Source organism: Crocuta crocuta, unplaced genomic scaffold, assembly GCF_008692635.1.
Source record: "Crocuta crocuta isolate KB4526 unplaced genomic scaffold, BGI_CrCroc_1.0 scaffold103, whole genome shotgun sequence".
Taxonomy (NCBI): domain Eukaryota; kingdom Metazoa; phylum Chordata; class Mammalia; order Carnivora; family Hyaenidae; genus Crocuta; species Crocuta crocuta.
Genome location: NW_027529192.1, coordinates 694,357 through 721,154, shown reverse-complemented (window position 1 = coordinate 721,154; position 26,798 = coordinate 694,357). Strand labels below are relative to the sequence as shown.

The following is a 26,798-nucleotide window of genomic DNA, read 5'->3' as shown; positions in this document are numbered from 1 at the left end:
CACATTTTAACAATACGTAGTCTTTTGACCTATGAGTGTGATGTATCTTCCCATTGATCTAGGTTTTTTATATTTTCTCTTAATCAATGCTATAATAGTTTTTAGTATGCAGGTCTAGCAAATCTTTTCTTAAACTTATTACTATTTCATATATTTTGATGCTTTTGTAAATGGTGTTTTTAAAAGTTTACTTCTAACTATTCATTGTTAGGATATAGAAATACAGTTTTTGGGTGTGCTTAATATTGATCCTTAGTTTTCTTAATGTCTTTTTCTAGTATGGGTATCAGGGTAATGCTAACCTCTGAGAAAAAGTTAAGAAGTATTTCATCCTCTTGAGTTTTCTCAAGCAGTATATGTAAAATTGGCATTATTTCTTCTTTAAATGGTAGAATTCACCAAGGAAGTCATGTAGGCATGGAATTTTCTTTGTGGGAAGATTTTTAAATACAAATTCATCTTCTTTGTTAGATAAGGGATTGTTCCATTTATTTCTTCTTGAGTAAGCCTTGGTAGTTTATTATGTCTTTTCAAAGAGCTTTTCCAGTTCATTGAAGTTTTGTAGTTTATTGACATAAAGTTGCATATAATGCTTCTTTATTACCCTGTGAATATGTGTGGAATCTGATGTGATGTTCCGTACCTTATTCCTGATATCATTACTTTCTTCTTTTTCTAATAATTACAACTAGAAGTTTATTCATTTTATTTATCTTCTCAGAAACCAACATTTGGGTTCATTGATTTTTCTCTGTTTTCACTTTCACTGATTTTGGCTCTTGTGTTTATTATTTATATTTTCTTTGCTTTGCTTTGAATTTGACTTGCTCATTTTCTTGTTTATTAAGGTTAAGTTTAGATTATTGACTCAAACCGTCCTTTTCTAGTTGAAGTGTTTGTGCTGCATATTTCTCCATAAGCGGTATTTTAGCTGCATGCCACCTTATTATCTTTCCAAACACAGAACAGTTAAGAGTAGTGAAGAAGTATCTATATACCTAAACCTTTGATTTAGTAATTGTTAAGTTCTCCCACTAAATGAGCATTTTGAGGCTGACGAATTTGTTTGAATTTTAAAGTTTATGAATTATTTTAGGAGGTAGTTTTTTCAAATATTCGTAAGTATTATTATGTAAATACAGCCTTTTAATAGTTTCTCATACCATGTATGAAAGTGGTGGGTTTTCATGAAAATAATTATCACCATGAAGTTTTCTTCAATATTTAACTCTTCACAATATAAGTCAATTATGTTTAATGGAATAACATTTACTAATACAGCAGTAAGAAAATGCAAAGATGTAAATTTACCTACAAAATAGNTTTTCATCATACAGGTCTCTTGTATCCTTGGTTAGGTTTATTCCGAGGTATTTTATGGTTTAAAACCTCAGTTTTTAGATAGAATAAAAGAAAACATGTAAAAAGCTGTTGCAAGGTATGTTTTTAAAGCATTTATTAGAAATGTACTTTGTCACTTAAAAATGTTTTGATGTTGTAGAGTTGTTTACTTAGTACATAAATTCAGTTTCTGTTTTGATGATTTCTTCTCTCAGTGACTGGAATTTATCAAAGAAAATAGCCTGTAGTATACTTCAGAGATTTCAAACCTTCAACCATTTGTACCTTACAGTATTGTTCATTATTGGTTGACATAGCATATTTTTAGTAGACATTGTATGAGTAAAACTTTCTTCCAACAAATCACATAGAAATTAAGAGTAGAGGTTGAGCTACAAAGGAGATGTTCTTGTCTGCTAATTCAGTCATATCTGCCGATTCTGGATCTGGTTGAGTTTTCTTACAAATAGTTTTTTCCTACTTTTCTGCACATGACGTAATTTTTGACTGGGTATCAGATGAACTTTACATTGTTTGGTACTGGATACCTTTTCTTCCTTAAATATTCTTGTTCTTAGATACTGTCAAGTTACTTAGAAACAATTTGGTTTTCTTGAATCTTGCTTTTAAGATGTATTAGAAAAACCTGAGCAGGGTTTAGTGTAGAGCTAATTATTTTCCTCTACTGAGGTAACACTCTTCTTAGTACTCTACATAATGCTCTGAATTACAAGGTTCCCGGGCCTGGCTGTCAAGGACAAGCACTCTTCCCCGTCTTGTGTGAGTAACAGGTATATTTCTGATCCTGCATGGTTTCTTCCCCCAGACTCTGGAACTTCCCTCACACATGCATGCCGAGTCACATTTCGCTGGTTACTCGGCGTGGACCGTTTGCAGACCTCTGCAGTTGACCTTTCTGAGCACGTCTCTTCTCTCTGGTGTCCTGTCCCGTGAACTCGAGTCTCGTCCCTTTTCCTGGCCTTGGGGGCAGCAGGGGGAGAGGAGTCTCCTTCCCCATCCAGTGCCGCAGCCTGGAAGCCTCTGGGAGGAAATAGGCTCTTGTTACCAAGGTGATAGGTTCTTTCCCTACTCAGTACCTCTCGCTGAATAGCCAAATGACAAAACAGTATTTGACGGCAAGCACATGATTTGTTCGGTGGCCAGAGAATGGAGAAGGGGAGCTCGTGCTGTAAAGGCACCTTCTCCCCAGTTAGGTCTCGTGCTCAGGGCTTTATGGGGTCACGGAAGTTATGGGGCTGGAAAAGAAGCTGACGGAGGGGCCTTCCCACGGAAGGAAGGCGGGGAGGAGGCTTTGGGACCTAGAGGGCTGCCTCTTTTCTTCCCCTAAATGGACGCGGTGGGATCTGTGATGGGCTGGTCGGTGGGGTTGTTGTTATTACGGTTCTAGGATAATGATCCCGAGGTCAGCTGCAGGGTTAGCCCAGTGTGTAAACTGCATCAGACCAGTCAAAACCTGGGCTTGAGGGCTTGTTTGGAGCATGTGGCTTCAGGCATTTGGCCTGAGCTGCTGGTGGCTGGAGAACGGAGTTACTGTGGCTGGTTAGCGGTGACCCGGTGACCCTGGGGTGGTCACAGAGTTCACCTCTTCTTTCCTGTCTCTCAAGGATCGCTGTCATTAATTGCATGATGTCTTTTAAAGCATGGTGTTTTAAAAACCACCGTTTCGTGTATTTTTTCTATTGTTTTTTTGGTGGTTTCAGATAGGAAGTTAATTCTGGTCTCTGTTACTCCACCTTGGCCGGAAGTGGAAGTGCCTCATCTCGTTTTAAGAGCAGTGATTAAAAGCACATCTCCCAGTATTATATGCTATGGGGGTGTTTGATGGTACTGTCATTTACCTCTCTTTGGTCATCTGCTTTCTTACGGTCCTAAACGAAGCATTACAAGCCCCTGGTGTTCTTTACATGCTCGCCTGTTTCCCAGGCTGCTCCCTCTCAGTGACTGGCCTTCTCTCCTGGGTCATCAGAATCTCTCGTGTCATTAGGAAACTCTTTCAGTAGCCTGTACCTTCTCTGCAAAGAAAAGCCTTATTTTCTCCCTGGGGGTCTCTGAGTGTGACAGAACTGCCCTGTTTTCTGACGGCTGCCTGCCTGCTCTGTTTACCCTTTCCGCTCAGCAGCACCATCCATAGGTGTCTTCGTTCCACTTTCCATTTCTCCTCTTCTTTGGATTTCCGCCCCTCAGATGGGAAAGCTATCTACGTTCCTCTCATTTAGCAGAAACGAAAACAAAAGTAGAGTTTCTTTCGAGGCACTGTTTCATCTCTCCTGTTTTTATTCGGACTTCTCAGGAGAGTAGTTGGCACTGCTTTGTCTCCGTCTCCATACTGTTGGCCTCTCAGCTAGGGGCCGCTGGCTGTCCTCCACCACGGTCCTGAGCCGGTTCTCATTAAAGTAAGCAGTGGCCGCCCACTCAGTTACCAAAGCCAGGAGGTGTTTTCAGTTCTTACGTTATGGGACCGGCCTAGCTTCTGCAGTCAAAGGAGCTACTGAAAGGAAATACCGTGTTTTTAGGCAGAAAATTCCATTAATATTTCATATTCAGGGTAATTTGTTACTTCTGATAGCATTATTACTTTAATAACTTCTTGGGGAGAACTCCAGCGTTGTGTGTAAAGCCCCTTCCATTTATATAGCACACAGTCCCTGAGGTGCACTGTAGGACAGACAGGGGGCGCCAGGGAACGGAGCCTATACACAGTGTAACAGAGTGTCTGAGTAAGTAATATTTTGGCAGAAAATATCCAAAGGGAAATTTTCCTAGTCAGGAACATGCTCCTTCTGATTTATAAATGATGTTCATGCTTAGTAAAAAGAAGTTCTAATAGGTAGAATAAAATACACTCCAAGACCATGAATTTACTTTATTGAAAAGAAAAGGGGCTTGTACTTGTCGCCTTGAAAATTCAAAATAGCTTCTGTAGGAAATCTGTTGCTTGAATTATCTATGGGTGAAAGTTATTTCCAAAATGACTTCTAAACTTTGTTACTTTTGTGTTGTACTTTCTAGGTAATGGAAACTGTTGGGTTGTGATACACTTTTTTTTCCTTTAAGTCTCAGTAGAAACAAGCAAAATAAACATTAACCATTTTAAACTCTTTGAAATTAAAACATAATTCTTCTTGGTTATCTGATGATTTTCCCAGAATGCCTCATCTCCCTTTGCTTTATTTTTCTTCATAGCTCTTATCTGTTTTATTTATAAATTATTTATTTATCATTCTGGATCTCCTTCCCCCCATTAGAATGTAATCTCCATAAGACACAAAATACTGTTTCGATCATGGCAGTATTTTATTTTATTTTATTTTTTTAACTTTTATTTATTTTTGAGACGGAGACAGAGTACGAGCTGGCGAGGGGCAGAGAGAGAGGGAGACAGAATCTAAAACAGGCTCCAGGCTCTGAGCTCTCAGTACAGGGCCCGATTGGGAGCTTGAACCCACGAACCGCGAGATCATGCCCTGAGCCGAAGTCGGATGCTTAACTGACTGAGCCACCCAGGCGCCCCTCATAGCAGTATTTTTTTTTTTTTTAAAGAAAACATATTTATTTTGATTCTGTGTGGGCATGCCAAGTTATAGAGGATTCTATTTCTACTACTTGCACAATTATATTGGAGTGTAACTGTAGTAGAAATTACAGAACATACCAGTCTAATATACAGATTACTCTTTCACATTAGCTTTAAAATCAAGACCCAGAGGCAATTGTGCTGCAAGAACTGGGCTGAACACTGAAGAGTGTACTCAGCTGATAATATGACACCGAGAAGGTTCAGCCACAGTTTCCTGTTCAGACATTTCAAAGGGTTTCAGCCAAGTAGCAATCTCTATGCGGCCTGGTGGAACTACTTCTGGGTTTTTTGTTTGTTTGTTTGTTTTTTACACAAATAGTTTATTGTCAAGTTGGTTCCATATAACACCCAGTGCTCATCCCCACAAGTGCCCTCCTCCATGCCCATCTACCCCCTCCCCCTCATACCCATGAGTCCTCAGTTTGTTCTCAGCATTCAAGAGTCTCTCATGGTTTGCCTCTCTCCCTCTCCCCCACCATTTCCCCCCTTCTTCTCCCCCACGGTCCTCCGTTAAGTTCCTCCTAATCCTCCTATACGTGCAAACATAGGGTATCTGCCCTTCTCTGCCTGACTTATTTCGCTCAGCATAACACCCTCAAGGTCCATCCACGTTGCTACAGAGGCCAGATTTCATTCTTTCTCATTGCCATGTAGTATTCCATCGTATAGATAAACCACATCTTCTTGATCCATTCGTCCATTAGAACTCCCCTATGACCCAGCAACAGCACTGCTAGGAATTTACCCAAAGGATACAGGAGTGCTGATGCATAGGCGCACATGGACCCCAATGTTCCTAGCAGCACTCTCCACAATAGCTAAAACATGGAAAGAGCCTAAGTGTTCATAGCAGTATTTTAAATGGCCAGAAAAGTATCTGACACACTGTAGGACTTCAATAAACGCTTGTTGACTGAGAGGAAGACAGGAAAAGACAAAGGAATCAAGAATAAATGCCAGTGTCCTTTTATAAAAGCTTAAGAACTTAACAAAAACCAATGTTTGAAATATTCTGGGAAGTGAATCTTTAAAAAAATGTTTAAACCCTTTGTGCAGCATTATTCTCTCAAAACTCTTAAGGAACTCAAGGAGATGATTCATACAACTAAGAGAGCTACATGGCATGTGTCTGTAGTGCTTTGGAAAACAAAGTGTGAGTAAGAGTTACCCTGAGGAGATAGAGATACATGGTTTAAGATTGAGAAAGCTTGAATACTTGAAATGTATGCTGAAATTCACTTCCTTCACCTTTTTAAAAATACAGTGATAAATCAGATGTCTAGTTGTCCTGAGAAATAGGGGGATAAGAACCTGCGAGTACTTTCTTTTATTGTAGATTTTTTAAATGTTAGAATGATGTTTATATTAAGTGAAATCTTTATTGTGATAGATTTCTTAAAAGTTAATGTGCAACTTAAATATACGTACTGGGGAGATACATCTCACACCCTCACGTACAGTACCTTGTAGAATTTGAGCCCTACAACTGAAGCATGCTTTCACTGTAGAGTTCTAATGAGCTAACACCAGGGAACATCCTAAGCACCCTGTGTTTAGCATATAAAGATGAAAACTTGGAGCTTGCCCAAAAGAGGAAATGAATAGCTCCTTGCTGAGAACTTGAGAGGAGTCTTCTAAGGAAGTACTAAAAGTTTATATAACCTGGAGGAAGGTGAGTCTTAGCCATCAATTAAGTTTTTGGAGACTTTCTTCGCAAGGACACATTTGATCATGTAGTTCTCTAATAAAAATATTTTATCGGTATATGTATCAAGTCATTATATTGCATACCTTGACCTAAAACAGTATTAAAAGTCAATTATAACTCAATAAAACTGAAAAAAATAAATTAAAAAAAATAAAATTTTTTCATTGGCTCCTGTTATTATTTTAAAATTTCATTTACTATCGTATAACACTCATAGAGAAAGAGTAGGAGTACCATAATTATACACCTAGATGAACTTTTCATATCTTAGTATAGCTATGTCACCAAATCAAGAGCAAGAAATGGGTGTTACCTACGAGGTAACATCAGAAGGCCCCTCAGGCCCCCTCGCTTCTGCCTGCCCTTCTCCTAACAGTATTTATTCATTTCTAATGACATAGAGTTTTTAAAAAATTATTTTATACAGATAAAAATACCCAGTTTATACTCTAATGTTTTTTTGTCTGACGTCTCTTGCTTAGCAGTCCTCTCTGTTGGATGCGCCTGTAGGTTATTCTCGATGTAGTCAAATGTTCATTCTGTGAACATATCATGATACATCTGTCTACCATATCATTGGTGGGCATTTGGGTGGGTTCCCATTTTTGAGCCATTTTAAGTGATGCTACTGTGACAAAGCTGTCCTTTTTTTTTTTAATTGGGAATAAACTTGGGAAGGGAAAATAGGTGGAGTAGACGGAATAATAGGCCTCATAGAGATTTGCATGTTTCACCTTCCACGGCAAAAGGGATTTTGCAGATGTGACTGAAGAGTCTTATAATGGAAAGACTGTCCTAGATCATCCAGGTGGGCCCAGTATATTCACAGAGGTCTCAAAAGGGCAAGGGGGAGGGGGGGGCAGGAGAGTCAGAGGAGGGAGTGTGATCTTGGAACAGAAGTCGGAGTGACAACTGACAGGAGCCCCGGCCAGGAGGTCTAAGCAGGTGGGAAAGTCCGGGGAAAACAACTGCAGAGCCGTCAGAAGGAATCCAGAGGTTCTGAGAACTTGACTTTAACTTAGACCAGATTTGTATTCCTGACCTCCAGGTCTGCAAGATAATACATTTATGTTGTTTTAAGCCCCCAGATTTGTGTTAATTTGCTGCCGCAGCTACAGAAATGAACACAGGATGTAATGGAGTTCACATAGGGTCTGCTGTACGAGTTACTGCCGAGGAGTTTTCAAGTGTCGCACCAAATTAAACTCCCTGGCGGCACTTCTGTGCTTCCACTGGGTCCCGTATCCTTGACATTTGTACTGTCCGTGTTTTTCCCTTTAACCATTACAGTGGACAGTTAATCAAATCACGTCGTGGTTTTAATTTTATTTCTTTAGTGATTAACGATACCGATATTCATTTTTTTCCAAATATTTATAGGCCTTGTAGATACTCTCTTTTACAAAGTTTCATTTCTGTAGAATTCTCTCTTTCTGATTCACAAGATTTTATTTACATATTCTGAATTATTTGTATTAGTTTCTTTTCTCCCCCTTTGGCAGTCTAGTTGCGCGTATGTAGGCTAGTCGTGTCCGTTCATTCTAGGATTGAGTTGGATTCTGGTAGTTGCAGTTTTAATAATACTCCAACTGTCCCTGACTCTTCCTTTCTTGGGCTGGCTTCTCCCAGGCTTTGAATTGAGAGGTTAGAGGCTCTTTATCTCCTCAGCCCTGAAATGTCGCGTCTGATCTAGCCTTGCCACTTGCGTGCTTCCAGACAAATCTCTAACCGTTCACCTCATTCAGAATCTGGTGAACGTCTTCCTGGGAAGGCAGACCTGCCTGTGTTTGTGGCAGGTTTGTTTCCTGTGGTGTGTTTCCACAGCGTAAAGGAGGTTTTACCCTACTCGTGGAAGTCGTAGACCTACTTCCCCAGCTCCCCTTGAAACTGCACCCTGCAGTAAATTTTCCACGGGCTCCTGGGGTTCAGCATCCTTCAGTGTCACAATTTTTACTCTAGTCCCATGGATCACTAAAAGCTCTGCTAGTTTGTTCTCCAGCAGAGGCTCTCTGCTTGGGCCGGGCTTGAGTTTATTGAAATGTTAATAGCTTCTTCAGTTAGCACAGTGGGGGCCCAGGCCTGCCTCCACTCTTCTTTCCCCTTTTCTCCCTGGGTACTTTCCCAATATGACATGACCTTTCTGGTCCCTTCTTAGCTCTTCACTCATTTCTTTTCCTTTCTAGTAGTTCATCTCTGTACTGGAGTTTTAATTTGTGAAGGAATCACCCTCTTTCTTCTCAGTGTTTACAAATACCCGAAACACGTCTCTATCCTTCCCTTCACCCGGATAACTCACATTCATCTTCCCAGTCTCCGTTTAGAAATGAAGTGTTCCTCAGAAATGCTGATGCGTAGGCACACATGTACCCCAATGTTCACAGCAGCACTCTCCACAATAGCTAAAACATGGAAAGAGCCTAAGTGTCCATCAACAGACGGATGGATCAAGAAGATGTGGTTTATCTATACGATGGAATACTCCATGGCAATGAGAAAGAATGAAATCTGGCCTGTGTAGCAGCGTGGATGGACCTTGAGGGTGTTATGCTGAGCAAAATAAGTCAGGCAGAGAAGGGCAGATGCCATATGTTTGCACGTATAGGAGGATTAGGAGGAACTTAACGGAGGACCGTGGGGGAGAAGAAGGGGGGAAATGGTGGGGGAGAGGGAGAGAGGCAAACCATGAGAGACTCTTGAATGCTGAGAACAAACTGAGGGCTGATGGGGGTGGGGGGGAGAGGATGGAGGGGAGATGAGCATGGAGGAGGGCACTTGTGGGGATGAGCACGGGGTGTTATATGGAAACCAATTTGACAATAAACTATTTGAAAATAAAAAAAAAATTTAAAAAGGAAAAAAAAAGAAATGAAGTGTTCCTTGATATCTCCTTCCCCATATACTTGCTCAGATATGGGTATGACACCCTCCGTCTTCTCCTGTAAAGTACTTTTCTGTCCCCAATTTTAGTGCTTATCCCACTGTATTATAATGGCTTACCTCCTTGCTTGTCAGTATCTTCCACCAGGCTCTAGAAAAAGCTTATCTGTGTACCTCTGTTCCATATTAAATTCCTGTCACAGAGCACAGTGCTTATTACATAATTGACATTCTGTTGAAATGGATACCTAAAGTGTTAATATTTAAATGCGTTAAGAAATAGGAAATCTGAAGACAAAAAGTAAAAATAAGAAAACAGTAAGCGCTTAAAAGGTAAATGAGATCCAAATATGAAGTACCTTTAGAAAACAAACAACAGTATGTGTGTATGAGAAACGGGGACATGAGAGGGTGGTTTAAAACTGTTGGGATGATTATTGTAGAATATCAAATTAACTTTTACTTTTTTTCCTTATATTTTATGTATTTGGTCCTTTGCAATGAGCCTGCCAGTTATAAAATATGAAGCGGTTTTCATTGAGGTAAAAGAAGAAAACAAACATGAGACTAAGATATTTAATTAAATCCTCCATGAGGATTTGTTGAATGGATAAATGTGACCCACTAGTTACAGAAATGGCTCAAGAGCTCAGAATTGAAGAGTAAAGTAAAATAAAAAGTTCAGAGAAAAAAAAATCCCCAGTTTATTCACATATCAGGGTAAATTCCAAATGGATCAAAGAACCAAGTATAGGGCTTGGGAGGCAAGATGGCGGAGAAGTCGGCAGCTCCGTACGTGCACTCGCGCCCGTGCCGCACCCGGAAAAGATCTGAAGCCATCGGAAACCTTACGAAACCCGAGAGATTAGGAGAAAAAGGACGCAGAACCTCCCCCCCCCCACCCCGAGAAAGCCGTCTAATGTGAGTGCGAACTGGGGAAGATGAAGCCGGGCCGGGATCGGAGACTCCAGGGTGGGAGGCGATCCCCCTCTGAGGGGAGTGAGGGGAAAAAGAGAGAGCCCGAGACAGAAAAACCTCTGCTCGCGGCATAGAAAGACCGTGCGCGCCAAATACCTGCGCGCCAGGCCCCCCGCGCTCCACCTCGCCCTGGAGGGCTGCGCTCGCGGGCCGGTCCGCTGCTTTGCGCGGGCTCCTGGCTGGTGGGGAANTAATTTTGGACTGGAAGATACCTACAGATTAAAAGTAAGGGGATGGAGAAATATGTATCATGCTACAGGAAATCAAAAGAAAGCCGGAGTAGCTATACTTATATCAGACAAACTGGACTTTAAAGACAATAACAAGAGATGAAGAAGGGCACTACATAATAATTACAGGGTCCCTCAGAATGGCTAGAATCAAAAAGGCAAGAAATAGCAAGTGATTAGGATGTGGAGAAAAAGGAACCTTCATAACACTGTTGGTGGGAGTGTAAATTGGTGTAGCCACTGTGGAAAATTTTATGAGGTTCCTCAAAAAAATTAAAGATTGAACTGTCCTATGATCTGGCAATTCTATTTCTTGGTATTTACCTAGGGTTTTTAAAGATATCTTTATTTACTGATCTCTAATCTAGAGCATACTTTGTATAACTTAAAATTTTTCACATTTATTCAGACTGTTTAATGGCATCAGATATTGCTGATCTTGGTAAATGACTAATGTGTACTTGATAATGTGTGCTTTGCTCTTTTGGATGAAGTATTCTATAAATGTCAATTAAGTAACTTTGGGTGTTTGGGTTTTCTGTATGCTTACTGATTTTCTAAGTACTTGTTTTTTTCAATTATTGAGAGAGAAATTGATATCTTCAGTTACAATTTTTGATTTATTTTCTTACAGATTAGGTTTCAAAATATATGCTTCATGTATCAAATGCAGTGAATAGTTTAGGAGGAAAATTATTCTTCAAGTAATTTTTACTAGCATTATTTAAAATTACTTGTTAAGTAATTTTACTAGCCTTATTTTGAAAAGCTTTATTAGAATCTATCTTTGGTTTGTCCTTTGGTATGGGCTATTTGTAGCATTACCATATACAAAAGAAAATTTATTTGCTACATTTTATTGTTTATCTTATCCATGTTCTTGTTTTGCTTGGCAGCGTCTATGTTTTTGAAACAGGCATTTGAAGGAGAATACCCTAAATTATTACGTCTTTATAATGACTTATGGAAGCGTCTTCAACAATACGGCCAAAATATTCAAGGAAAGTTTAATGCAAGGGGAACCACAGACATCTCTGCTGACCCACAGCACATGGGAGATGAGGCACAAGACCTATTCACAGCCAAAAAGCCAAATTATGAGTATGCTTATTTAATCAAACCTGTTTGTTGTCATGATAAGGATTTTGTTTTCTATTTTTGTTATGAACTAGAAATTGAGAATGTGCTAATCTTCTAAGTATTTGTAATGATTGTTATTTATTAGTATATGTTAGAAGACTTTGCAACACTTCAATGAGAAGTCAGGCTTCATCCGTAGTTGAGCAACCTGGTTCCTAACTGGAATGATGTGTAGCATCTGGCAGGGTGAGTACAAGCTAGGAGACGAGCAGATGTGGTCACTGTCTTGTAAATGGTAATATACCTCTGATTGCATCAGATAGTGTCATTATTGATGGACCACTGGCATCAACATGACATAAAAGCGACTGGTATGTGCAGGAAGGAAGTAAATCTCATGCCGGGTTAGCTTCTCAGTCTGGTAGGAAAGAACTGAGTATAGTCACAGTTAGACCTGAAATCTCTTAGCTCACTCATCAAGTACAGTGTATGTAGCCATGTTTTGGCACCACTTTGGAAAACAGTATACCATCTCAGTAAGTTTAAACCAGCCAACTTTTCTCCTAAATTGAATAAGAATATTCAGATTTGTATTTGAAGAGCAAACTGGCTTGTACATTTTCTTCAAATACTAGAATCATTTATTGTGACAAGGCTGTCTCAGGTAACAGCAAATTCTTATCACCTACCTTGTAAAAAAAAAAAAAAAAAAGCTGGGTAGATTTAAATGTTTATCTTTCAGGTTTTATTTATCTAAATATTTGAGTTGTATCCACTGTAGTAAGAAGTTCTGACTGGGGAAATACAGGACATAGAAGTTCTCATCGGCAAAACAAAGGCAGGGCAGTAGGCTCGCAGCATAGAATGAGACTCTGTTCTTTTCAGTGACTCGTTCATGCTACGCATGGGGATTAGACAAAAACTAATGGAAGAGGAAACGAGAACTGAACTCGTATCTGGTGATTTACAAACATAAAAGAAGATTTTTTTTTTTAAGTTTAGAAAATAGACTATATAGTATCATTCTACTTTGAGGTTAGTTTTATTTTTAAGTGTGTATTCTTGTACCAAAAAAGATCTGAAAGCATACACAGCAAATGGTGATAGTGGTTTATCTCCAGGAGGTAGAATTTTTGTTTTGTATTTTGTGCTTTTATTTAAAATTAAAAAGGGATGGAAGGAAGGCTGTAAATTCAAAGGAGAGGGGAAAAAATCAGAGAGGAAAACCTTTCTGTGTTTTGATTAATGGGGTAGCACTGTCCCCCTTCGAAGGTCGAATTCAATAAAGTAGTTGGTGCGAGGGAGGAGGTATGATCCAGATACTAAAAAGCCAGAAAATCATGAGGGTAATAAGGAAACAGATACATTGGGTTATAAATATTCTTTTGAGAAGTAAAGTAGAGAAAAAACATAAATTTGACCATGTTAACTGAGCTAAAGGAAAGTTCTTTTGTTTTGAATACTGATAGAGGGAGTGTTGACAGTGTTTATAAATAGAAGCAGCCAGTGGAGAGGGAAAGAGATAGGAGATGCAAGAAAGGAGAGAGGTAATGAATATGGCCGTGGCCTAAAAAATCAGAGTAAAGACACAAATAGCCAGGTTAGCATTTTTTATCATTCACTATTCATGCTGAACTTTTGGTAGTGGTAGTTTGCTATGAAGGAAATAGAATAAGATAGTGTGATAAAGTGCCATATATAGGGTGATCAGGGAAGACCTCTAGGAGTAGGTGACATTTGTCCTGAGGTCTACATAATGTGCAGAAGTTAGCCATGGAATTTGGAGTAAGATTTTTGCAGGCAGAGAGAACAGCAAATTTAGAGTCCTTGAGAAAATCAAGGTGGAGAGATTGAGGAGTAGAAAGCTAGAACACAGTGATAAAGAAGGAGAGGGGTATAAAACTGGGTCAGAGAGGAAGGGAAATGTAAGATCAGGTAGGACTTTATAAGCCATGGTATGGAGTTTGGAGTTGATTCAAATACAGTGGAAGTCATTGCTTTAAAAGAAGAATAAGTAATAAACTGATAAACATTTTTAAATTACCACTCTAGCTTCTATCTGGCTTCTAGCTTGGAGGGGAGGTGTTACCACAAAGAAGGAGAAGTGGAAAATGGAAGCTATTTTGTTTGACCAGACAAGGGACGATAATGGCTTGGATTAGGATGAGAGGATGTGATGGTGAGAATTGGTCAGATTGATTCAAGATATTCAAGGGTAGGCCAATAAACTTGCCGGTAGATTAGATTTGAGATGAAAAGAAGAACCAAGGATACGTGGATAAGTAAGTCCAAAGTGTTAAAGTTGTTAGGAGTTGTTAGAAAGGTAGTTGAGTGTGAATCATATTTGGGAGTCATCATTTTGTAGATTATTAAGATCATGGGATTGGAGGAGATTCCATAGGAAAAGAATGTATATAAAGAGAAAAGAGAACCCTGGCCCAAGAGAAGCTCTCCACAATTGGGCAGAAGAGTGGCAACCTGCAAAGGAGACTAAGAGAAAAATGGTGAGAGGAGAGGAACCCCAAAGAATGAGTTCAGTTAAGTTGGAGGACTCATTCACTGTGTCACATGCTATTGGAAAGTTGACCTCTTGATACAGCAAAGTAAGGCCATTCCAGATATGGAATGGTGGAATCAGAAGTATTGTTAGAATTGGTGAAAGACAAGATGGGAGAAGACTGACTTCTGGGGTGACAGCACTGTCCACTCCACTGACCTACTCCCGTGAAACTGGTGAGAACTGTAAAAAATTTTTTTAATTCTCTGGAAGGGTCTTAAAGAAAAATCAGCTACTCAAGAAAACCTAAAGGGGCACCTGGGTGGCTTAGTTGGTTAAGGGCCCCACTCTTGATTTTGGCTCAGGTTACGGTCTCACAGTTGTGGGTTTGAGCCACATGTTGGGTTCTGTGCTCAGTGCAGAGCCTGCTTAAGATTTTCTCTCTCTCTCCCTCTCTCTCTGCCCCTCCTCCACCCCCAAAAATTCTGTGAACATTCAGTAAGAATTCTGTAAGAGCATGTGATGTGTGAAACAAGCCTGTTTACTCCCTCAGCCTCCCTCCTCCCTGCGAGACGTGGACTGCTCTCTCGACTGCAGCAGGCAAGAGCAAAGGGCTCCGTCTCCTCCCAGCCCCCAACAGGAGAGCTTTACTCCTGGGACCAATAGAACCTCAGCGTGTCCCATTCTGCCCTCAGCTCTCTGCAGCTGCGGCCGAGTCTCAATCAAGCGAGATCAGTAGGTGGGCGCTTCCCTGTAGCGCTCCGCCCTCACTGAAGGGGTGGAGTGTCTGTCTTGATGGACTCCCTGAAAATACTGTGGCCCCAATAAATCTTCCCCTGGCTTTTAAAATAGTGATTCCATGCCAGGAAAGGCAAAGTGAGAGGACGTCAGGCTGCTGCCCACCGACCCCTAACCCCCGCCAAGTTCCTAGAAATGAGGTGTCCCTTAGAAGCTCACCATTTTCTCCACCTCTAGCTCCAGAGCTCTGGCACAGATATTCTCCTGGGGGAAGAAACAAGCAGCTACAAAGCTAACTTCCAATCTCCTTCTAAAGTAACTGACATCTTTTGCAACTTGAGGACATTCTCAAAAGCAGTGGAGGTTGTGGTGAGGGGCAGTGGGGCGGATGTTCGTGGGTCTGATGAAGATGCAGAGTGTATGGTAGCCCAACTGGCTCGTAAGACAGATCCGTGCGTTAGGAAAAGGAGGAGGAGCTTTGGGAGGTCAGAATCTCAAACATAACCTCAGAAATTAATCTACCAAAGGAGCTGCAATTAGATGGGATTCGTTTGGAAAGGAGGTTTTGGTCCACAGCATTGTTAAAAGAAACAGTAGAGCAATCTGTGGCAGCTGAGTGTGGTCGGGGAAAGAGGGGAAACAGAACCCCGTCAAGACCACGCTTACCCCTGGGTGACTGTGTGCGTGCTCAAAGCTCTGCCCCGCTGAGGTGCAACATCAAAGGTTTCGCACTGTAGGGGAGAAAGAGACTTCACTGAAATAACCCAGCCAGTCACTAAACATGCAAATAACAAGCACCAGAGGTGTGAAGATCTAGTACCCAGGGTTTCAATAATATATTACCAGAAATGTGCAGTTTCTAACAAAGGTTACGAGGCATACAAAGAAACATAACAGTGTGACCCAGAGACTGGCTGTGAGGGTGACCAAACATCAGATTTAATACAGTAAGACTTCACATTAGCCATTAGACGGTTGTTCACAGAACTAAAGGAAAACATGATTAAGTAAAGGACTATATGATGGCAGTGTCACCATAGAGAATATCCATTAAAAGATGAAAATTATAAAAAAGAATCAAATGGAGGTGCTGGGGTTGAATAGTTCAGTAATTGAAATTTAAAAAATTGTGGAGGGACTCAACAATAGATTTGGGTTGGCATTAAAAAGAACTAGCCAAGGGGTGACTGGGTGGCTCAGCCAGGTGAGCATCTGACTCTTGATTTCAGCTCAGGTCATGATCTCACGCTCATGAGATCAAGCCCCATGTGGGGTTCTACACTGGTTGGTATTCTCTCTCTCCCTTTCTCTCTCTGCCTCTCTCCTTGTCTGAATAAATGAATGAGTGAGTGAGTGAATAAGTAAGTAAAATTAAAAAATTATACAAATTGGAAACTAGATTTATGTAGACCTAAGAACATAGGGAAAAATGAATAGATCCTCATAGAAATGTGTAACACCATTAAACACACCAATATATATGCAGTAGGACCACAATATGAGGCTAAAGAGAAAGGAGAAGAAAAAATAATCCAAGAACTAATGGCTGAAAACTTCCCAAATTTGTTGAAAAACAACATACTTACCCAGGAAGCTCAAAAAGTTAATCCAAGTAGGATTAACTCATACAGACCACAAACAGACACATCATAGTAAAAGTGTTGAAAGTTAAGGAAAAAATCTTGATAGCAGGCAAAGAAAGGCTACTTGTCATTTATAAGGAAGCCCCAAAAGATTTACAGCTGACTTCTCAGTAGAAACAAAGGAGGCCAGAAGGTAGTGAGCTCAAAGTGTTCAAAGGAAGAAACTGAACCAAGAATCCTATATCCAGTAAAGCTGTTGTTCATAAAGAAGAGAAGACTTACCTAGACAAACAAAAACTGAGAGAATTTGTTCCTAACAGACCTAACTTACAAGAAATACTAAAGGAAGTTCTTCAGGCTCAACACCAGGTCACCTCTTGATAATTTAAGTACACACAAATGAAGAGCACTAGTAATGACAGTTATAAAATTTTAAAAGACATATAAGTGCATATTTTTTCATTTCTTAAGTGATTTAAAAATGCAGTTGTATAGAATACATATAGCATGTGTTGTTGGGCTTATAACATACAGAAATATAATGCATGTGGATACATTTGCCAGTAAGAGCACAAAGGAGTAGAGCTGTATGTACTATGGAAACGATGACAGATGGTAGAGTGATAATTATAACAACTTATTGTTGGATTTGTAACTTTAATACACATAATATGTATAGCAGTAATACCGCAAAGATAGATACTCAGGAAGAAATTTAACAAAAGAAGTGTAAAACTTACACTCTGAGAACTATATAACATTGCTGAAAGAAATTAAAGATCTGAAGAAGTGAGAAACATTTCATGTTCACGAATCACAAGACCTAACATAACTGAGGTAGCAGTACTTCCCAAATGGATCTACAGATTCACCTCAGTTGTCGTCAGAATCTAAGCTGGCTTCTTTGTAGAAAGTAACAAGCTGATTCTAAAGTTCAAATGAAATTGTAGGGTACCTAGAATAACCAAATCAATATTGAAAAAAAGAGTAAAGCAGGAGTCATGTTTCTCAAATGCAAGAGTAATGGTAATCAGGATGATCCGCAACTGGCACAAGGAGAGATATATTGACCCATGGAATAGCATTGAGAATCCAGAAAAAAATCCATGTATCCATGGTCAGCGGATTTTCAAAACGCTTGTCAAGATATGTCAGTGGGAAAAGAATACTCTGATGCTTGGTGGTAAGACAGCTGAATGGCTTCATTCAAAAGGATGAAGCTGGAACCTTACCTCACATGATCTACAAACATTAACTCAAAATCGATCAAAAAATTAAATGTAAGGTCAAAAATATAAAACGGAAGAAAATATAGAGGCAAGTGTTCATGACTTAGAGTCTGACAAAGAATTCTTAGCTATGACACCAAAAGCATGTGCAACAAAAGAGAAAGTACATACATTGGACTATTTGTGCTTCAGAGGACACCGTCAAGAGTGTGAGAAAACATGTGCAGCTCAAGTACCTGTCAGTGGACTTGCGTGTGGGTGTGTCAGTGGACTTGCATGTGGGGTGTGTGTCAGTGGACTTGCATGTGGGTGTGTGTCAGTGGACTTGCATGTGGAGTGTGTGTCAGTGCACTTGCATGTGGGTGTGTAAGTGTCAGTGGACTTGCATGTGGAGTGTGTAAGTGTCAGTGGACTTGTGTGTGGAGTGTGTGTCAGTGGACTTGCGTGTGGGGTGTGTAAGTGTCAGTGGACTTGCGTGTGGGGTGTGTAAGTGTCAGTGGACTTGCGTGTGGGGTGTGTGTCAGTGCACTTGCGTGTGGGGTGTGTAAGTGTCAGTGGACTTGCGTGTGGGGTGTGTAAGTGTCAGTGGACTTGCGTGTGGGGTGTGTAAGTGTCAGTGGACTTGCGTGTGGGGTGTGTAAGTGTCAGTGGACTTGCGTGTGGGGTATGTAAGAGACCTTTGAAATCAACAATAAAAGACAACTTAGTTAAAAAATAGGCAAAGGATCTGAGTAGACATACTTCCTTTTTTTTTAATTTTTTTTTTTAATGTTTTATTTATTTCTAGGAGAGAGAGAGAGAGACAGCGTGAGCAGGGGAGGGTCAGAGAGAGAGGGAGTCACAGACTGAAACAGGCTCCAGGCTCTGAGCCGGCAGTCAGCACAGAGCCCGACGCGGGGCCCGGACCCACGAACCGCGAGATCATGACCTAAGCGACAGTCGGACGCTCAACCGACTAAGCCACCCAGGCGCCCCATGAGTAGACATACTTCCAAAGAACATAGACAAATGCCATGTTTCCAGAAGAAACATGTTCCAAAGAACATAGACAAACACCTGAAAAGGTGCTTAACATCAGGAAAATACAAATCAGAACCACAGTGAGTTAGCACTTTACACCATCAAGATGCCTTTATCAAAAAGATAATGACAAGCGTTGGCAAGGATGTGGAAGATATGGAACCCTCATAGGTTGCTGGTGGAAATTTAAAATGGCACAGGGCTTTGGAAATCTTTTTGGTAGTTACTAAACACAGTTACCAGCAATTCTACGTCTAGATACACACCTGAGACAAATAAAAACATGTTTGGGAGAGGCTGGGATGAGGAGTCATTGCTTAATGGGTGTAGTTCTTGTATGGGATGATAAAAAGGCTCTGGAATGGGTGGTGGTAATGGTTGTGCCATCAAGTAGCAGTGTCCATAGTGCCACTGAACTGTACACTTACAAATGGCTAAATGGTAAATTTTGTTACATATATTTTATCACAAAATGAAACATTAAGCATTTAAAAACTGTTTTTAATATTAATTTATTTTTGAGAGAGACACAGAGACAGAGTGTGAGCTGGGGAGGGGCAGAGAGAGAGGGAGACACAGAATCTGAAGCAGGCTCCGAGCTATTAGCACAGAGCCCAGTGCAGGGCTCAGACTCACGAACCATAGATCATGACCCAAGCCAAAGTCTGATGCTTAACCAAACGAGCCACCCAGGTACCCCTAAGCAGTTTTTTAAAATGGTCACACAGATTTGTGATAAATGTTTATAGCAGCGTTATTCGTCATAGTCAAAAGATAGAAACAGCCCAAGTGTCCATGAGCAGACAAGTGGATAAACAAACAGTGGCATATCCATACAATGAAATACTGTTCGGCCATAAAAAGGAATGAAATACTAATAGCTGCTACAAGATGATGAAACTCAAAGACATTATGCTGAGTGAAAAAAGCCAGTCACAAAAACCATATCCTGTATGATCCAATTCATATGAAAGTCTAGGATAGCAAAATTAAGGAGATAAAAACTAGTGTTAGTAGTTGTTTAGGGTTGGGGATGAAGTAAGGAGATAAAGGGTTTATAGTTGAAGGGCATGAAGTTTCTTTTTGAGGTGATAAAAATGTTCTAAATTGAGTATGGTGATGGTTGCTCATATCTGTGGCTATACTAAAAACCATTGAACTGTACACTTCAAAAATGGCTGAATGTGAATTCTGTATGTGAATTATCTCTCAGTTTTTTAAAAGGCAGGAGTTTTTTTTTTTTTTTTAAAGAATGCGATAGGAGGAAGTAGATTCGGTTCTTCAAAGAAGTTTAGATATGGAAAAAGGAATAAAGCTACTTTTTTTGAGATAATAGGAAAATCACAGAGGATAGATAAAATTACAAAGGAAGAAAAAAGCTAGAGAGGTCCAAGGTGATGAAGGCTATTTCCAGAAGTTTGATCTTAGAGTAAAGTAGCAGCCAATAGAGCCAGGGGCTGCTAATGCGGAATTTCAAGTTAATATCTTGTGCTTCAGTTCTCTTGAAATTAAGAGGTTTGCATAACTGCATAATAGATACGATTTGATTTTTCTCTGCAACATGTGGGTAGCATAGCAGCAGGTACAGAAATCATGTAAATAAGATATTCTTAGAGCTTTGGGAGGAAGGTGGAGTAGAAAACTCAAGATGCTAATGAGAGTACCCTGAAATGGTTGGCTGTGGATAGAGGCTAGACCTGGTGAGCTGAACGATGGAGGGGGAGAGTCAGGAAAGATTCCATAGCATTGATCACAGTAAGGTGTAAGAGCAAGTTCTTTTGAGTAAAATCTAGCCCCTTTATTGACATGCAAAGCCTGGCATAATGGTTTCCGTCTATTTTCTGTTTGACTTGATCTTGTACCACTCTCCTATCACGTAGGTGCTCGCTCCTCTGACTTTTTGACAGAGCCAGGCATGGCCCCTCCTCAGGGCCTTTGCACTTCCTGTTTTCTTTGCATGGAAATCTCTGTCACTTTGCTCCCTCTTTTCCCGCAGACCTACTCAGCAAACCTTCCCTTGCCCATTCCTGTACAAAATAGGATGAAAAAAATGGGAAAGACGTCTAAACACATTGTTTCTGGCTTGCTTGCTTCATTTTCCTCTTAAAACTTATGACTCTCACATTCTATATTTAAATCATTTAAAAATTTGTATTTCTTTTTCTGAGTATCTTATTAGCAACTTTAAGCTTCTCATTAGTGCACTTTAAGAGGATAGGGAATTTTAATTGACTTTACTACTATATTTCCCACGGCTGGGAAGTACCTGGCAGATTGGAGAGACTTAATAGTACAGAGGCAAGGAGATGGGCAAAGTTGGGGTGTGAAAAGTTGTCTTCAAGCCAGAGATCAAGAAGTAGAGCAGTTCAAAAGGCTGAATATGAAAGCTCTATAGTAAAGCTAAACTGAAAGTAGATGTCTCACACAAGCTAGGTGCCGGGAAGGTTAGCAGTTTCAACATGGTAGTCGCTAAGGAGCTTCACTGCAATTCCGAGACCGGGAAGAGTGTTAGTACTTATAAGTCATAACTGAAGTATCTGCAGAAGAGGAAAGAGGCTTCTTAAGGTCAGTAAATGTCAGGAGCAAACAGAGAGCACGTTTAAGTGGATGGCGTGGACTTGAGTAGAGGACCGCCTCCTGCGGGTACAGACACTAGCCCTCCCTGTTGCCACAGTGCTCTGTCTTCACCTATCGTAGAAAAGACTATAGTTAGCATTCTACCTGCACATTTCCTCACTGCCTTGGAAAGTGCTTTTAATCTACACCTTCCCAGCACTTAACAAGGGCCTGGTACATAGTATTCTCAGTAAATATGTGCTGAGGGAAATACTTACTGAATGAGAAATGTTAAAAGATAAGTATGGAATTACGATGCACGAGCCAAGAGCATTGTGACCTCTAGGGCTTCTTAGATGATCAGAAAGGGTGGGAAAAGGAAAGCCAGGTTTCCTAAATTACATGTCAGAGGTTTTCAAGGTTAACATTTAGAATGAAGGGAGATTTGTTTAAAAAAAAAAAACAACAACAGACAGTGGCAGGACTGGTAAAAGGATTATAAAGAGGGGCCATGTAAGGAGATACAGAGTTAATTATAGGAATAAGAAAGCAGATGGAAATAATGACATTTGATAGTATTTGTCAAAAGAAAAATATAAGACCCGATAGTTGGACTGCTAAATGAAAACACAAATTATTTAAGACATGGGAAGATTAAGAGGAAAGAAGAACGTTCTGGTTTGCAAAGAATATTATAAAACGAATTAGCTTAGAACTCCAATTGGGAGTATTTATGTGACTGTAGGACTTTGACAACCCCTTTTTTTCCTTTCATAGTTTATTGTCAAATTGGATTCCATATAACACCCAGTGCTCATCCCCACACGTGCCCTCCTCCATGCCCATCCCCCCCTTTCCTCTCTCCCCCACCAGCCCTCAGTTTGTTCTCAGTATTCAAGAGTCTGCTATGAACATTGGGGAATCAAGAGCAAAAATTAACTGTTCAGACCTCATTAAGATAAAAAGCTTCTGCACGGCAAGGGAAACAATTCATAAAACTAATAGGCAACTGACAGAATGGGAAAAGTTAGTTGCAAATGACACATCAGATAAAACACTTTTTATTTTGTCCTAGTTCTGTTAGTTTGGCATGAGAAGGGTGAGAAAAGCCTAGAGCCTGTGAACTTTCTTCTCAGGGAGCTTTCTGGGAAACGCAGCTATGGTAGAAAGGGTCAGTGAGTGAAACAAGTTTCTACCTAGTTGGCTTTCTCATGAAGCTTTCAGACTCTCTTGGAACTGCTGATGCATAGGAGCACCTGCACCGCAATGTTTTATAGAGCACTTTCAACAACAGCCAAATCATGAAAAGAGCCTAAGTGTCCATTAACTGACAAACAGATTAAGAGGGTGTGGTTTATCTATAGGATGGAATACTACTTGGCAATAAGAAAGAATGCAGTCTGGCCTGTGTAGCAACATGGATGGAACTGGAGGGCATTATGCTAAGTGAAATAAGCCAGTCAGAGAAAGACAGATACCGTATGTTTTCACTACTCATAGGTGGATCTTGAGAAGCTTAATAGAAGACCATGGGGGAGGAGAAGGGGAACAATAGTTGGAGAGAGGTGGGGAGGCCAACCACAAGAGACTCTTAAATCTCTTTTAAGGTTATGGGGGTTGTGGAGAGGGAAAGTGGGTGATGGGCATTGAGGAGGGCACTTGTTGGGATGAGCACTGGGTGTTGTATGGAAACCAATTTGACAACTATATAAAAAAAGAATAAGATTTTATATTGTTCTTCTTTTAGTTTCAAATGACAGACTTACTACAGTAGATACCAGTATAAATTATATTACATTTATATATAGGACTTACGTATAGATTAAAATGTTTAGTTCTTTTAAATGTTTAGTCGTGAAATGTATTTGTAAATATTTACATTTTTAAACAGACTTTTCTTTTTGTTCATAGAGAGTTAGATTTTATATAGAGGGTAGATTCTTAAGAAAGGTATTTATACTCCAATACAATAGCATTTAGTTTTATATAATCTGAATTCATTTTTAATACATTTTGTTCCCACAGCCCAGAAAAGGCTTTGAAAGACTCACTGCAACCCTATGAAGCTGCTTATTTATCAAAATCTTTATCTCGACTCTTTGATCCTATCAATTTGGTTTTCCCCCCGGGCGGCCGCAATCCTCCTTCTGCAGAGGAACTTGAAGGTATCATTAAAACTATAGCAAGGTACGGATTTCGGTGTGATGATATGCTGTGAATTTCCCGCCACATTTGTTAGTGATGTTTTAATTTACTTCAAATTATTCAAGTAATTAGTCCTGCAATTAAATCAAGGGGTTTGCAGTGAATCAGTGCACATACAGAAAGTACTTGAGATTCCAATTAATAAAACCCTTTAAATACAGTCTAAAAATAGCTTCATATAATTACTCTCTATCTTGTTAAGGATGCAAAGTAAACCTGATTTTTATGCCGTAGTAAATATCCAGTATTACACAGTAAAACAGCATAAAAACAGTTTTGCAAATGGAGAAGCTAGAGTATAGAGCTTCCTGTTTTTTTTATCTTAAATCATAAAGTACTTCATGCACAAGATATTATAATCTTGATTAGCCTACTTGTGTTGGCTATTTTGAGCTTCCTAAGTGAATGCGACAGCTTTTAAAACTCTAAAAAAGCGAGGCACCCTAGTAGAGGTGCTACCTGAATGCTTGCAGATAATGTAATTGTGCTGGGGCCTTAGACATTTACAGTTGCCCAGATTAATATGCAGTTAAGACCCCCTCAGTCCCTGTCATAGCCTACAGGCTGTCATAACAGGAAGTACATTTGTAGATGAACGTTTTTGAGAAATAAGGCAGTAGAGGACCAAAGTATAGAACTGACTCGATTGTTTAGACTACGGATTTGAAGATGGCGATTCTGAGGCATGTGAGAGTAAGACTGAGAAGCCACAGGTATAATGTCCATGAGCACATACCCAGCTGCAGGCACGCCTTCCCTGTGCGGTGTCTAAATTACTGTCTATCTTGATCTTAAATCTTTCCACGATTACCATGACTTTCCCAAAGTCCTAATTCTAGATTGTTTTTACTCTAATGTCTCTGTTAATCTGTTTGGTTTGGTAGTGACAACAGTAGTCTTGGATTCAACTTGATCTTCTTTTTTCAATTTGGTCTTTTGACCTATTTATGGAAATGTTAAAGAGGCATCTCTCCTGTTCCTCTGGGCAGCTTGGCAATGCTGTAATCAAATATAACGCGGAGCTTGAAGGAGCACCGTTATGCCCAGTGTTCAGTAGAATTTAAAAGTGAAGATTAATAAAGTTGTATCTCACTGTTTATGAAGGGACATTTTTATGCCACACGGTATGCACTAGTGTTGTTTCAGAGTCTTTCATGTTCTTCATAAAGAGAATCATTAGACCAGGATTTATTTGCTACTTCAGAGACAGTAATTACTTTTTTAATTACTTTTCCTGCTTTCTACCTACATGTGGGTTTTTGTGCAGTTTTTAACCCCTAGTATTTTTTCCATGGTCTCTGTAAATACTGTTTTTTTGCCAGTCATCTCAAACATCTCACTCCATTGTTAAAGTTGAAAATAAGTATGACAAAGAAATACTTCACGAATCCAAATTTAAAATTCTCAAATTAGGGGGTACCTGGGTGGCTCAGTCAGTTGAATGTGCGACTCTTAATTTTGGCTCAGTACCGATCCCAGGGTTGTGGGCTTGAGCCCTGATTTGAGCTCCGCACTGAACGTGGAGCCTGTTTGGGATTCCCTTTCTCTACCCTTCTGTGCCTGTCCCCAGCTCGCGCTTTTTCGCTCTCTCGCTCGCTCTCTCAAATAAAAGCTAAATAAATAAAATTTCACATTCAGTCTTTGTTATGCTTTCGATATATTTAAAAAGCTACTCTACAAAGCAGCATGAATTGGCATAATTTCTACAGAAACTGAGCATCTTTATGTATCATGTGTGATTTATATTTTTAGTCTCTGTCCTTGCAAGGTCATCATTTCCATTCAAAAGCTGTCATTTCCCTGCAGATGTCTGTGATACGCAGTGTCTCTAATTGCACTTATCAGTATTAACAAGAGTGCTCCTTTAAAAATCTGTACACAATTTACTCTCTTAATCACAGCCTGAACCCACACATGACGTGCTTTTATTAATGAGAAACTGGTCATTAACCAAGCCATCTCAAAGCACTTTTTCTTAATACTGAATTTAGGAAGAAAAATGAAACAATGCAACTAATTCTTGGAAGCAGTCAGTGAAATCTATAAAAAGAATCACCACATTGCTTACTGGGTTTAAGTTTATATGTTATCCTTTACTTTGTTAATGAACTGTTGTTGCTAATAATTAAACTCTGTTTTTGTTTTCTCCAGTGAACTAAATGTAGCTGCTGTAGACGCAGACCTCACAATAGCGGTGTCTAAAAATGTGGCAAAGACCATCCAGCTATATGGTGTAAAATCGGAGCAGCTTGTAAGTGATACCCCTTCTGGAAACTTTAATGATTTTGTTTAAAATTGCTAATTATACTTGCCTAAGTATAAATACTCAATTGACTGAATATTAATTTACTGGTGTTTTTACTGTAGTGAAATTTTGAAACTTTATGATTAATTTGAACCAAAAAAAGGTTAGATCTATTAAAGTGATCCTTCTACCATTGTTATACTTTTATAATACAAGAAGGTTTTATAAGGCTTTTTTTTTTTTTTTTAACCTGTACTGGGGTGCCTGGGTGACTCAGTCAGTTAAGTGTCAGACTCTTGGTTTCAGCCCAGGTCATGATCTCACAGTTCGTGGCATCAAGCCCCACATTGGGCCTCTGTGCAGACAGCAGGGAGCCTGCTTGGGATTCATTCTCTCTCTCTCTCTCTCTCTCTCTCTCTCTCTCTCTCTCTCTGCCCCTCCCCCACTCACACTGTCTCTCGCTCTTTCTCTGAAACATTTTTAAAAACACCTTTACCACCTTATGGTCTAATTATGTATGTATCTTTTTTAATATGATTATCTCAGATTGGTCAGAATTCCCCTCTGGTGTGACCACTCACCCAGATACTACTCTTGCAGTTACCTATTGTGAAATTGACTTGAAGTTAAAAAAAATAGAAGAAGTGAACTGCTTAAAGCTGTAATAAAAAATGTTGATTTACTTTTGAAAGGTTTTAACCATTGAGCATGGAAATTTAACCCTAAAATAACTTTATTTGAAAGATTGTTGTATTTGTATTTGAAATAATTGCTAAATACATAAATCATGATCCTAATTCTGTGCATCGTTTTAAAGTTAAGCGCACATATTTAACGAGCATATATGTATGCTAACTGAATCCAAAGAATAAGACTGTAGTATGTTTTCATCTGTGTTGATACATTAGTTTTA

General features: G+C 39.7%; 1 protein-coding gene across 1 annotated transcript in view; it reads left to right on the top strand.

Annotated features, from left to right (window-relative positions):
• Nucleotides 1–26,798, top strand: part of COG5 (component of oligomeric golgi complex 5) — a 297,454-nt gene that overhangs the window by 212,361 nt on the left and 58,295 nt on the right. The window contains exons 11-13 of the mRNA XM_077758336.1: nucleotides 11,629–11,833; nucleotides 23,461–23,622; nucleotides 25,792–25,891. Of these exons, the coding sequence (XP_077614462.1) occupies nucleotides 11,629–11,833; nucleotides 23,461–23,622; nucleotides 25,792–25,891 (467 nt within the window). The remainder of the gene's footprint in view (nucleotides 1–11,628; nucleotides 11,834–23,460; nucleotides 23,623–25,791; nucleotides 25,892–26,798) is intronic.